This window comes from Notothenia coriiceps, unplaced genomic scaffold (genome assembly GCF_000735185.1).
Source record: "Notothenia coriiceps isolate Sejong01 unplaced genomic scaffold, NC01 NC01_scaffold00022019, whole genome shotgun sequence".
In the NCBI taxonomy this organism is placed as follows: Eukaryota; Metazoa; Chordata; class Actinopteri; order Perciformes; family Nototheniidae; genus Notothenia; species Notothenia coriiceps.
Window position 1 is genome coordinate 320,486 of NW_011354720.1, and position 14,730 is coordinate 335,215.

Genomic DNA, 14,730 nt, shown 5'->3' on the forward strand with positions numbered 1-14,730 from the left:
ATTAGTTGGTGAAACCCCTACTATACGCCATACATTCATAATGTCAGCGGGAGGGAGGGGGGAGCATCGCTACGTAAAAGCATTAGTGCGAGGGAGAGCTGTCATCTTCCCTTTACAAGCTTCAAACATGTATTTATCAAGAGATTTTGGCAATAAAAGTTTCATATTCTGAAAAACATTCCCTGGAAACCTCCAAAACTCTTACAAGGAAAGAGGATCTCTGCACACGCTTTTTTTTATATCAGCTTTGTGTTTCAATGGTTTTGTCCTAACCTTGGAGAGCCGTATGTTTACTGCCACCCTAAAAGGACCTCAAACATTTAAAAAAATGTTAATAAAGAATTTATTGAAAAGTTAGTTGGCTGATTGTTTTATATTGGCTCAGGCAGGTTATATGGGATGCCCAGTCTACTATATATGATATGGATCACTCATTTTACAATATTAAACTTTGTTTTCTTATCTTTAATTTTTCATCCTCATGTAGAATGCTATTACGAAACACACATTTGGTTGTTTATAGCATAAAGAACATCTGATTTAATGTGAGGTAGGGAAATAATCATTTGAGTATAAGTATGTGCATATAAATATGTAATTTACAACAGCTGTACGCTGCTTGAAAAGCTTGAAAATGCACCTTGAAAATGCTTGAAAAGTGCTTGAATTTAACTCTGGAAAAGGTGTAAGAACCCTGAAGATTAAACTTCATTAAACCCCCTATGGTGAAATTCAGTTTTCCACTCTGTTTTATACACGGAGTACAAATACACACATGCTGTTTTTTTTAATACACACACATTACAAATACACACAGGTATATAGGTGCACACATGCATCTGGAGAGGAGCACCGAGTGAAGAGGCAGCCAGTCGGTCCAGCGCCAGGTAGCAGTTGGGGTTTTGCAGTTGCTTAGGAGGTGAACTGGCACCTCTCCAGCTATCAGTCCACGCTCGTTTTTTGTTGTCCGATCGGGACGTGAACAAGCGAGCCTTGGGTTCCAAGGCCAAGTCCCTCCAGACTGAGCCACTCTTTGATTCACGGGTAAAACACCAGGGGCACACTTTCCCACAAAGCAATGCAGTCCCACAAAATGATTGGGCTCACTGCTACATTTATTACGTTGTGAACATATGAAAATTCCTGAAGTATGTTACTTCTCTAACTCATTGTAAAGCACCTTCACTGTACTGCAATGATAGCTTTAATAAGTACTTAGTTCCCAGTAAAGGCATGAATCACTGAAGAGTCCCTCAAAATCAGAATAACTCATTCTGAGTTTATGAATTGCTCTCCTCTTTGCACTGGGAGGTTCAGAGTCCTGAGAATGATGTCTGTGATTTTAGTTGATGTTTGATTTGTTCTTCAGGTGAAGGGTGGGCTGTCAGGTTTGTATGATGGAGCAGAGGTGGTGCTGGGACCAGACTCAGGGCTGCAGGCTCCTGGCCCCGAGCAGCAGTTCATCAACCAGAAGATGAGGCCAGGGTCTGGTGTGCTGTCAGTCCAGGTGCTGCCAGATGGACCAACACGTGTCCTACAGGTCAGGATGTTTTATTTTGGCTAATCCCTTGGTCAATCACAAGTTATTCATAAATTCAACTAGCTGACCTTTTTCCTCCACTCTTGTGTTGATTATTTAAGGGCCAATAGCCGCTTTCACACCAAGTACTTTGCCGTACTTAGTGCCGGCACTAAGTTGGGGACTGGCTTCTACTGAAGCCTTCCGAGTAAATCGCCATAAGTTATTCTCTCTCCGTTGGCGCGTGGGGCTAATGCTAATGCTAATAATGCTAATGCCAGCAAATACAATGGCGGCTTCAAAAACCTTTTCAGAGTTTTACGGGGCGTGGTTTGTAATTCGCCCAGCCAATCGAAATTGGTACTTTTTTTGGTACCACCTCTACAAAGAAACCAAAATCTGAATCATAACTGCTCTATACAAAGTATTGTCCTCAAATAAACATTCAACTAAATACATAAAAGGGAAATGGGAAACAGAATTGAACACAACCATTTCAGATGATGATTGGCAAAACATGTGGAAGATACATCGATCATCCACCAATTCACGGATATGGAGGGAATACAGATTTTTTATCACACCTAAGATTCAGAGTAAATACTTAAATACAAATCGTCTGTGCTGGAGGGAATGTGGAGGATCAGAGGCCAACCATTGACACATATTTTGGAAATGCCAAAACATACTTAAGTTCTGAGAATCGGTACACAAGGTTTTGCAAAAGATACTGAGATATGAGGTTCCTATGGACTACATCAGGGGTACTCAAATACAAATCTTAAAGGTCCAACATTTTCTTTTCAATAAGACAAAGGTCCGTTTATTACGGTCATTCACACGAGGTTGCAAAAACAAAAATAATCTGTATGCAGCAGTTTTCATTGTTATTGTGTCTGTGCTTGATCCCTCAGGGTCGCAGTGCAGCTGCAGTTATGAATAAAGGCAGCTGCACCCTCTTTCATTCAGCATTACCATTATTGCTTTATAAATGTCTTGCCCCCTTGTGTGTCCACTGAGGTTCGTCAGGCCCAACACATCTTCAACAAACTCCCCCTTTGCCTCATCATAAAAAACTCAACAAACACCCGAAGCAACTGAGGCATGGTCCGCAGTGGTGGTCCAGTTGGGCCCACGTCATCCCACACTAAGGGGAAAAAATGCCACTGCTTTGCATTTTGGGGGGTGCCCATCACAAAAGCTTGATAACTCATCCCCAGCCAGTATTTTTTCATGGTCTTCCTGTTTGCGGCTTGTGGGAATCTGGAGAAGGGAAGAATTTGCTTTTGGAAACCCCCTGTTTAATGTGCCCTCTTTTTGCGGTTTTGCCTTCCAAAAGCCAATGGGTCCCCCTCCCCATCAACCCTTTAAGTTCAATCTGCATTCCCTTTTATTACTTCCAGTTACTTATCCATGGGAAAAAGTCTTACCTACTGGGGCCTAAGTTCCCAATCAAAGTGTTACTTTCTGTGGGAAGTTTGTAGTTTTTTTACATCACCGTGTCCTTAATTTGTACTCTTTCTTCAGGCCTCTTTGTTAAAACCAGTTTTTTTTTGGGGCAGACCCCCACACAAAGAAAAAAATGTACACCACATAAGGTCCACTCGAATGCGTTTAAACACGTTCTTTGGGGTATGCCCTCATCCGTGAGCAGGACAGCATCCCCGAGGTTTTTGACATTGTCCAAGTCTGATTACAGCTGAATGGCCCGGCGATTACCCATTTTGTTTCAGCAAAACGGCTCACAAACGGTTAAAAATTTGAAGATCCAAAGCTTTAAAAGTGGCCGTTTTGAATTTCAATCAGAGTAGCAGCTCACACTGACAGTCTCTTCTATGTCATCATGTAACGGACCACAAATCACAATACACCATGTCATCCTCCTTCAAGGTTTACTGTTGGAATGATTGTGGAGGATTGAACCGAGATGCTTCGTCGTGTTTTGCGCATACCTCTTCGTCTCACATGAACATTCCGACCGGCCACTCATGAGATTTGTTCGCAATAGCTGTCTGGCAGCCACAGGATCCGGGGGGACGGCGTAAGCAAGGGCTACACACGCCGTCTACCTTGCGTTGCTTTGCATTCACTGTTGCACTCCGGACATTAGGAGACCTGTTCTCTCATAAATGGATCGCGCGAGTGAGGGCGCGACGAAACACTGTTCTTTCAAAGCCAAAGCTGCCAGTGGGGTGGCAAGGCCTATTTGTGTTTTTCAGGATTATGCAGTTGTGGCCGACCCACCAGGCCGACCCCAGTAGCGGTTGAAACAGGCTAACATAAACACACTAAAGTGAGAGGGGGGATCTGCAACTATGTAGATGGAGCCTGTTAACTCGTCTGGCCTCGAACTTCTTTTTTTTTTTAAACGACACGCATCGGTTTTTTCCCACCCAAGCTATTACCGCGACAGACCGCCTACTGTGCCTCTGATCTTCGCAGACTGTTTTTTGGCTGGGGGAAAAAGACGGCTGACTCTCAGGGATGCTGAATGTGAATGGACCAATGCGTTTTGACAGACACACACATACCCAGTGGAACAGTCGGACATGCCCCAGAGCGCTGTTTTGAATAGATGGACAATAGCGGACAACAACTTTAGGACTCGTTTGCCCGTTTGCATGGGCAGATGGCTCGTCGCAGAATTAACACAATAATGAAAAGGTATAAATTTGCCTTTCAGAGGTCAGAGACTAGTTTGGTTTTCGGCGTCGGTCCGGATCCGGACGCGAGTCCGGACTTTGGAGGACTGCCTGCGGTTTACACAACCCACAACATGATTTTCTTTTTGAACACTTCTTAAAGCACTCTAACTTAAACAGGGGACGCCGTCTGGCGAGGAAACTGGCCGAAAGGACCCCAGAACTCCTCCTGAACTTAAAATAAAGAATGAAACCTCAAAAAAGAGACTTACCAGCGTACTGGCAATACTAAAAGACTCGAGCCAGAAGAAGTGGAGCATAACAAAGAAAAGCGTGCTTGCCTGCTCCTCCAGTCCTCCTCTTATACACTAATCAGGTGTTGAGCACCTGGGGAGGCGGCGGAAGCCACACCAGGTCATGTTTGACTGGAGCAGAGGAAAGAACAAAATAAAACACATACAACTCACCCTGAGTTTTTAAACGCTGCTTCAACAAGACCAGTTGCATGGTTGTTTTCTGTTGTTTGTGTGTATAATGTGTGGTGTGGCCATGGTGTTTTTTCTTTGTGTTTTTTGCGTCATGTGTATGGGGTTTCTGTGTGTTGTATATGTTTGCTTGTGTGTGTGCCATGGTGGTTTTTCTGTGTGTGTTTGCGTAATGTGTAATGGGGTTCGTGCTGTGTTGTGTTGTGTGTTGGTTGTGTGTGTGTGAATGTTTGTTTTTTTTCTGGTGTGGTGCGTATTTAGGGTTTCTGTGTGTTGGTAATGTTGTGTTGTTGTTGGGGTGTTGTGTGTGTGTTTGTGTGTTTGTGCGTCGGCAATGGTGTTTCTGTTGTGCTCGTGGCGTCGCGCTATGGGTTTCTTGTGTGTGTAATACCTGTGCTGGTGTGTGTCGCATGCGGTGTTTCTGTGTTGTGTGCCATGGTGTTTTTCCTTGTGGTTGTGTTTGGTGTTTTGTGTGCATGGTCTGTTTTTTCTGTGTATGTGGCAATGGTGGTTTCTTGTGTGTGTTTGCATGGTGTTTCTGTGGTGGTGTGCATGTTGTTTTCTTGTTTGTGTGTGCATGGTGTTTCTGTGTGTTGGTGGCATGGGGTGTTGTCTGTGTTGATTGTGTGTGCATGGTTGGTTTCTGTGTGTGTTGTGATGTGCATGTTCGTTTTTCTTGTGTGTGTTTTGCATGGGGTTTTGTGTGTGTGTGTGTGTGCATGGTGCTTTCTGTGTGTGTGTGTGCTGGTGTGTGGTGCAGGTTTTTCTTGGTGTGTGTGCATGGTGTCCGCTTTTCTTGGTGTTGTGTTTTTTTCGTGTGTTTTTGCCATGGTGTTTTTCTGTTGTGTGTGCATGGTGTTTTGGTGTGGGTGTAATGGCGTTTTTTCTGTGTGTGTGTTGTGTATGGGTTTTCTGTATGTGTGTGGTTCACTGTTGTCGGTGTGTGTGTTGTGCATGGTGTTTGCTTGTGTGTGTGTGCAGGTGTTTTGCTGGTTTGTTTTGGTTGTGCATGAGTTGTTTTTTGCGTGTTTCTTGTGGTGTTGTGGTGTGTTTCTTGGTGTGTGTGGTGTTGTTTAAATTGGGTAGCCCGCATCGCTCTTTTTTTCTTTTTGCTCCTGTGTTGTTCTCACTCCGTTTTCCTTTCCTCCTCTCTAATTTGCTGCGACTTTTCTTTGTGATTAAAAGCTGATGTTGTAAAAAAGTGTTGTAATGATGAAAGGCGGTGAGAGGAGACAGATTAGGGGAAAACTCCACAAAAGGAGAGAAGGAGACATCAACGAGACTCGAAGGAGGGAGGTGACGACGGAGAGGGCTTCACGAGAAGAGCAGACGAAGAAGAGAGAGAGAACGGCAGAAGGTATTGACCGAGCACACAAGAGAATATGCTCTTTGTATTAGCATGACGCTAGAAGCGAAGAGAATAAACACATACAAAAAACCCAAACAATAAACAGATACACAGAGATCCTTGGAAGCGAGGAGGAGAAGCCAAGACGTCCCGTTACGAAGACCAGAGAAGAATGAACTGCTCCTTTTAAATCCCTCCAATCAGGGAGACCCAGGACGCGGCTGACCGTCCCCCAGCAGGAAAAGCGTGTTGATGAAGTCAGGTCTAGCTTTTCTACCCGAGCTGTGAGCGAATTAACAAGGAGAGCGGTTTTTTCCTAACGGCACTCTGCTTCCTGCTTCCAAGGGCCTATGTCACTCTGTAGGCGTTATGCTCTACATTGACGCCTTTATATGGAGTTCGTGTAAGGTCCGCTCTCTCTTTCGGGGGTCTTTGTTTTCTCTCGTTTGTGCGTACGTCGTCTCGCTTCTCCTCTGAATCGCCCTTCCTCATTCTCGGAGCGGCTCTCTTTCTAGTCTCGGCGGGAGTGTTCGTCCTCTTCTCCCTTGGGATCCTTTCCCTATACTGGTGCGCCATCTCACCTGTGCTCTCACTTATGCGAGACTGTCTTTTTTCCAGCAATCGAGCTTCGTTAATCAGCGAGAATCTGCTCTAGCCTGCGTAGAGAGAAAATGGAGAGAGCGGTTGAACACATACCAGTCCAAGAAGAGACCACCATACACACACACACACCGAGCGCGCGCAGAACGACTCACATCCTATGACCATACATCGCGAAGAGCACCATCGTCTCACTTACACATCCGCCAACACCATGCGCACACACAAGCAACGAACTCTCTGCCGCACATCAGGGGGGAACACTGGAAAGGCACACCCCCACCACGGCAATGACAGCTAAACCCCATATCATCGGATCAACCACAAGGAGGGCTCCTCCCAGCACAGAAATCAGCAAAGTACACACACACAAAACACCATGCACACCACACCAGGAAACACCATTAGCGATACATCACCAGCCACAGAAACAAGCCATGCCACCCACAACCACAGAAACACGCATGCACACACACACACAACACACACACTCAACGAATGGCACGCAATGCACACACCCACCACACACAGATACAACCCCATGGCCCACACAGAAACACCATGCACACAGCACACAGCCAGAAACCACCAATGCAGCACCACCAACAGCAGAAAGCACCATGCACACCCACACAGAAACAGCCATGCACACCACACAGAACACAAAACACACACAACACACGACACACAACACACACAAACACTGTAACCGCTATGGAAGAGCCTTTCGGCACAAACACGGAAATACTAGACGGACATGGTGGAATAAGAGTCAGGAATAAGTTCCCCACTGACTTCACACAAACTAAAGAAATAAGAAAAGTCGAATGATCTTAGAACAAAAAACCCAATTTACCGATGTGCCCTGAAGCAATAGGGGCGGGCTCGAAAGGGAGTAAGAAATCGAGGAGGACATCCATAAGTGGGCACAGGCGAAGTGCATCTTTAAGCAGCAGAAAGGCATCAAACTAGCAGAGGGCCGTCAAATCAGTCTCTGGGGAGGAATGTTCGGGTTAAGGTTAGCATTGGTGCGGACTTTGAGAGGAACACTGGAAGTTGCTGGCTGCCCCCCATGTTTTTTCTGTTAGTTTGTGAAAGGTCGATTCAGAGCTGGATTGGCCTGCCTCCACCGTTGTTAATCGCCTGGAATCAGAAAGCCATCTTCAAACGGTCCCTGGGAGGCAGAAGACACAGTGAGGACCGCCTCAGGAGCACATCAATCTGCAGGGTTTTTCACTGGACTCAAAGATGTCCTGAGCCATGCTAGTAATGGCTTATATAAACGACAACTTATAAAAGTGAGAGAGGCTAACCACAAGGGAGACAACAACTAGCACTGCACTGCGTCCAGTGAAATAAAGACTAGCAGCAGGGATCACTGAGTTGTTACTCAAGATGGGGGGATTACCAATCAAGGGCTCCATTCTTTCCTTTATTTCCTTCCTCTTGTTCAAGGTTTTATCACGAGCCATCCATGCTTTTAATCTTCCTCCAAGAAAACCCTCTTGTTTGCTTTTTCACTCTCAACTGGCCTTGTCGTTTTTCTGNAGTACAGATGCAACTAGATGAGCTGTTAACTCTCGCTCTGACTTCTTTTTTTTAAACACACGCATTTTTCCCACCCGCATTCCGCGAAGACCCGCCCTACTGTGCCTCTGATTCGCAGACTGTTGGTGGGGGAAAAAACGCTGACGGGATGCTGAATGTGATTGGACCAATGCGTTGACAGACACACACATACAGTGGAACAGTCGGACATGCAGAGCGCTGTTTGTTGTTGGACATAGCGGAACATTTTGACTCGTTGCGTTGTGGCGATGTCTTGCATATGAAAAATATAATTTGCTCAGAGTCCAGAGACAGTTGTGGTTCGGTCCGGATCCGGACCGGAGTCCGGACTTTGAGGATGCCTGGACTACATGGTACTCTATCTCGGCAATTTTACAGAGGGAAATGTTCACTACATAGATAGATATCTTGTAAAAATACTGTTGATAGCTGGCAAGAAAGCCATAACTAGGAAATGGTGCAAGGGGGAGCCTCCTACTGTAGAACAGTGGATTAAGATTGTGGAGGAAATTCATTTAATGGAAAAAATGACATATCGACTGAGACTGCAAGAAACACAATATGAAGAGAAATGGGAGAAATGGTCAATGTTAAAGATTCAAACCAGCGACAAGGAATAATGACTGATTGAGTAAGAGGAACTGTTCTGACAAATGGTTTTCTTATTTTATTTTACATTGTGTCTGTATTTGTATCTATAGCTGTATTGCATTGTTTATTTTGTCTGGGTTGTTATGTACGTGCACAGCTGTTGTTGTAATGTTTTTAGTGAGAAAGTGAGAAAAAAAAATAAAAATTCCAAACAATCCCAACCCTAAGTATTACAGTTAGACTTTTAATAACTCCAATGTGAAGGTGATTTGTCACTTTATTATTCATTTTGTTTTGTAAATAAGAAGTTGCAATTTTCTGAATTGGAATGTTTAAAATAAATTCCAGTGGAGTTTGGAAGCTAAAGAACGTGTGTTGGGTGGGGGCCCTGAAGAATACTTTTGGGAACCACTGCACTATACTAGCCGGTCACTGGGTTTCACTAATGAAGTTCACTAAAACATCCGTTTTCTTTGTTACTGTCAATGAGTGCTGTGTCATATTCAGCACGTAGCGAACGCTAATTAGTGTAATGCTGTTAACTGATTGTAGAAGAATGTATTGCTTACCCCTGCTTCTATATATCACAGTTTTTATCTTCCTCAGCTAAAGATGCTTTGTTAACATCTAAATTTTATTTCCAGTGGTTTGGACCTCTTCACTTCAGTTTGTGTGTCTGTTTGTAGATCAGTGACTTTAACCAGAGGAGAATGATCCGCAGCTCCCCCAGTACAGAGCAGGACCGGGGGAAGGGGGAGGTGAAGAAGAAGAAGCCTGAGCAGGAGCTGGAGGTAACGCTGACCACTGTTTGTCCCCGACATCATCACCACATTTCTTATCATGTGTAGACAGGGCCGGACTGGGACAGGCCGGGAATTATACACCCAGCCAGGCCACTACCAGTTTGTTTTTTTGTGCCATTTTGCTGGATTTATTTGTCAATATTTACAGCGTTGCTGCCCATAGTGATAGCCCTATACTTTAAATTTACTACTAGAGACGAGAGTGAGGATACACCAGGGTATACTACGCGGAAGTGTTTTCACTACTCGCGCATCAAAGCTCCGCCCCCAGCTGCACATCCTCTGCTCACTGCAGCTGTTCTGAATCAAAGCTCCGCCCCCAGCTGCACAGCCTCTGCTCACTGCACCTGTTCTGAATCAAAGCTCCGCCCCCAGCTGCACAGCCTCTGCTCACTGCAGCTGTTCTGAATCGAAGCTCCGCCCCCAGCTGCACAGCCGTCTGCTCACTGTAGCTGTTCTGAATCAAAGCTCCGCCCCCAGCTGCACAGCCTCTGCTCACTGCACCTGTTCTGAATCAAAGCTCCGCCCCCAGCTGCACAGCCTCTGCTCACTGTAGCTGTTCTGAATCAAAGCTCCGCCCCCAGCTGCACAGCCAGCAAGATCAGAGTCATTAAAGTGCTTCAATAAGAGTAAAATATATAAATCTCTTAAATGAATGAAGAGATCATACTCTATAAAAAAATGAAATTATGTGAAATATACTTACAAATTCAATAATAATAATTTGATTATAAAATAATAACTTACAGTTCTTACTTGTGTGTAAAATCCACAGAACGTCAAACATTTAGGATATAAAAATACGGGTAGCATAACTTAAAAATATGTTAGTGATTTGTGTCTCTCTTTTGTAGGACAAATTAAATAACAACATCCAATTCAAAAGTTGATCTGAAACAATCAATTATTATTATTGTTATGATTATAATTATAACTTAAATTAAATGTTATACCTGGAAAAACCAATACAGGACCGAAAATAATACGTTGAAAACTATAATAAAATAAATGGATGGAAGAGATGAAATCATTTCAATGAGAAACTAAATCCCAGGTTTGAGGGGATTGATGTGGAGGGAAATCCAGTGACAGGTGATGCACTGCGCGCACCAGAAGTAAAGGGCGTTGTTTATGGTGACGCTGGAGTGAACGAGGACATCCCAATTAATATCCGAGGACTCCTCTGTCCTCGCGTCTCTTCCTCGTGTCTCTCGCTCGCGTCTTACGGAGGCGGAGCTAAGACGCGAGGAAGAGACGAGAGTGAGGGAAAGTAAATTGTCACTTAAAGTTACTAAAACAAATAATCTAAATAAAATAAAAAAACACCAATTACTGTATTTTATGTTTATTTTACACAATTACTTTATACTGTCTTCGTCTATTTAACCCGCTTTTTATTGTGCCCCTCTCATGAAATAACTGGCCCCAGCCTGGCCCCCCCAGTAAAAATGGTCTAGAACCGCCACTGGACACACTGAGATAACTTGGACTAAAGTTAACTATCTAAACACTCAGAGTCCTTTATCTCACCCGAGCTGACGTTATCAGAGCCTCTCAGTCTGACAGCAGAGGACTCTCCCTCCACCTTGTTGTTGAAACAGCTCCTTATATCCGTTAGAGCAGCTAGCTAGCACCAGATGCTAACAACAACAATACAAGTAGGCTTACCGGTGCACGCTCTCTCTCTCTGTCTCGCTCGCTCGCGCTACACATACACACACCCTCCCTCCCGAGTTTGAATGACACACAGAGACCAATCGAGGGCTTTGAAGTACGATCTGTATGACAGTGGCCATGTAGACAGCCAGTCCCCCTGTGTGAGGCAGACCCACATTTGTGCAGCGTTGCGTTCACAATACATAAAAAGAAATCGGGCCAGGCCATCGGGAAACCTCCCGGTTCTCCCGATGGCCAGTCCGGGCCTGTAGATCTTGTTATGATCAGCGCAGACTGTGTGTGAGGTATCAGGTAGCCCTCTTATTGCTCTCCATTCTCAGGTGTTGGTGAACCTGGAGGAGGGTGTAGGGGTATCTCTGGTCAACAAGGTCCCAGAGGAGCTGGTGTTCACCACGCTGTCCGGGATAGATGTCCACTTCACCCGCACTGCAGCTAACGAGGTGTTGGAGCTCAGCATTCAGAACATCCAGGTGAGCCCGCCCCACAACTGTTGGGACATTTATCCACATGTTCATGCTGAAATCTATTTGTATAACAACATTTCATACAAAAGCATTTACAGGTGCAGCCAGTCCTGAAACAGATGTAAACAGAAGTCCTCTCTGTTCAACAGCAGCTCCACCACCATTAACTACCAAAAAGTGTTCACCATCACCATCATCATCTAACAGCACAATATACAAATGTTATCCCTACAAAAACATAAACCTCTCACTAATGCTCCACCATGGAAAAAATAACATATGTCCAAACACAGACATACACCTCCTGCTGTCAATGCCAAACCATTTATATAAAGAAAAAGTCTGAGGAATGTACCTGTCTTACAGTACGTAACTTTTCTCCTCCTGTACCATACTTCAGATACAGCAAAACTCTTTAAAACAACAACTATCAGATGCAAGTCAGCAGGAGGAATCTTTATTTAAGCGAAAAACCATAAGATGCATGTCAGCCTGTGGTGAGTGTTGTGTGAACAGTCTGTGTGTGTGTTGTGCTCTTCAGGTGGACAACCAGCTGCTGGGCAGCACACAGCCTGTGATGCTGTGTGTGACGCCCAGCTGCAGTGACAGCAGTGTGAGCGACAGCGGCCCTGCCCTGCAGGTCAACTCTGTGAAGGTTCCCAGCAGCCTCATGCTCACGTACCTGTTCAAGGTGAGGGCCACACTCCTTTACTGCTGTGTTAGTGTGCTACAGGAAGTTAGACTTGTTTCAGATCCTCAGCAGGTGATCGCTGTTTTTTTTTTACATGTGTAGTGTGCCAGTGAGCAGTAGATAGAATCAGGTGACTGATGATGTAAGCGTGATGTGTTCACAGCACCTCATGGTGACCGCCCGCCGCTTCACCGTCATCATTGAGGAGAAGCTGCTGCTCAAGCTGCTCAGCTTCTTTGGATACGGACGGACTGAGGCTGGTGGGTCATTAGTTCATCTTCTTAAGATGTGTTTCATGCTGTTAGTAACATAGTAATTTTGTTGTAATTATGTTATGTTGCTGTAATGAATGCAGAGCTGGAAACATTTGATGAAAACATCTATGAGAAGCCCAACGAGGAATCAGGACCTCCCAAACGCTACTACTTTGAGAACCTGAAGATCAGCCTCCCCCAGGTCAAACTTAGTGTGTTTACCTCTCACAAGCTGCCTCCAGACCTCAAGGTAACCCAACACACTCATCTCTACTCACAGTACTGTTGAAACGTTAGTGATCAAAATGCATTGTGAGTGCAGAAGAATTTATACACATGATATCAATGAACATGTTAAAAGTAGGGCCGGGACTCGATTAAAAAAATTAATATAATTAATTAGAGGCTTTGTAATTAATTAATCGAAATTAATCGCATTTTTAATCACATATAAATATTTGACCTGAGAACAGTGAGAAGCAATTTTTTTCACATGGATTTTAGTATACCATTGAATAATGACTAAATACATAAGCTTAAGCAACAAAACATTGTTTATTTTTTTCAAGGTGGTACTTAACCAAGACCAACAGAAAAGTGCAATTTTTGCCATAAAGTGTAGCAATAGCATATTTAGGAATATAGTACATTTCAGAGATTCAGGTAGGTAGACCTTCTGTAAACTATAACACTTTGTTTTTTAAGTATAACACAATACTTTCAACTACATTCAGAACATTGGAAACCCTGACTATTAGAAAACATCTCTCTGTTGCTTCAGAGGCCATAACAGACTTTGTTGATTTACCAACAGTTGATTTAAAAAATCTAATCAATTTCAGTCCAACTCTCTCAATAACCTTGGCCAAAACAATAAACAGTTCAACATAAAGTGCCAGTTGCACCAACAACATAATAAATAGTTCAACATAAAGTGTACTGTACCATTTAAAATAAAATAAAAAAGTGCCAGTGATTGACCTCAATCCCTCCTATTCTTCCAATATCCTGATGAAAAATAAAATCTCTCTGTTGCATAGGCCACTGTTTGATCAACGCGAATTGGGTGTGGGTCCTTGTACTCCGAGTCGGGCTAACGTCCACGCTAGCTTCCACGCTAGCTTGCTATATGTTTTGCATTGAGGTGATACTTGAGGCTTGATGTGCTGCGGTGATACGCAAATTCCTTTTTGCATAATTTGCAAACAACCGTGCTCTTATCGATGCTTCCATCCGTCCGTTTTTTAAAACAAAATGTCCCATCCACGGGGCCAACCAAAGCGGTCTCATCAGCTTGTTCGTTCACGTTTGACTATTGTTCACTGTGGTTTGTTGTTGTCTGAAGTCATGAACGTTAGTTGGTGCTCCAGTATAATCGGTACCCCTGAAACTCATCCAGTGAGAAACGTTCCGCGGTGCAAAAATAAGTGCGATTAAAATGCGTTAATTTTTAACGCGTTAATTTTTGTGTAATTAATTAATCTTAATTAACGCGTTAAAGTCCCGGCCCTAATATAAATATCTTTTTCTAAATAGGACCAGTCTTGAGATGAACAGGTACCATAAAATATGTATATATATAATGTTTTCTTTATATCTATGTACTACCCTTCATATATGATACTTTCTGACTATACAATGACGATGTTGCATAGACCTGATGCAGAGGGCGATTTGTCATAAAGTCCGCGAAATCAGCCGCCCATTTATACTAAGTATGATTCATCATTTGTACTGTCATTGAAATTCTATCACTTACTATAGCGGTCTCTGTGGATGTAATACCGCAAGCAGCCCCGGCTCCAGAATATAAATGTATCTCATCTGAGGAGGCGTTAAAAATCCCCTAAGGCCGAGGGGCGTCCTATGCATCGGCTATCCGCCTATAGAGCTCCTGCGATGATGTCACATATGCTGGTCATCGTTACGAGAAACCGAAGGGGGCCAGCCATTTTGGGCAGCTAATCGCCGGCAGTAAATCATTGGCAGGCACTGGGCAGACTGTCGAGGATGGCGTGGATTACTGCTGTTGCACCAGGTCGCCACAAATAGGCGTGGGAAGAAGAAAGGTGTATCTTATTATCGCA

General features: G+C 44.0%; 1 protein-coding gene across 1 annotated transcript in view; it reads left to right on the forward strand.

Moving 5' to 3' along the window:
• Positions 1-1,334: 1,334 nt before the first annotated feature.
• Positions 1,335-14,730, forward strand: part of LOC104953629 (vacuolar protein sorting-associated protein 13D-like) — a 13,932-nt gene continuing 536 nt past the window's right edge. The window contains exons 1-6 of the mRNA XM_010780602.1: positions 1,335-1,540; positions 9,441-9,545; positions 11,555-11,704; positions 12,240-12,389; positions 12,553-12,649; positions 12,745-12,922. Coding sequence (XP_010778904.1) covers positions 1,475-1,540; positions 9,441-9,545; positions 11,555-11,704; positions 12,240-12,389; positions 12,553-12,649; positions 12,745-12,922 — 746 coding nt within the window. The 5' untranslated portion in view covers positions 1,335-1,474. The remainder of the gene's footprint in view (positions 1,541-9,440; positions 9,546-11,554; positions 11,705-12,239; positions 12,390-12,552; positions 12,650-12,744; positions 12,923-14,730) is intronic.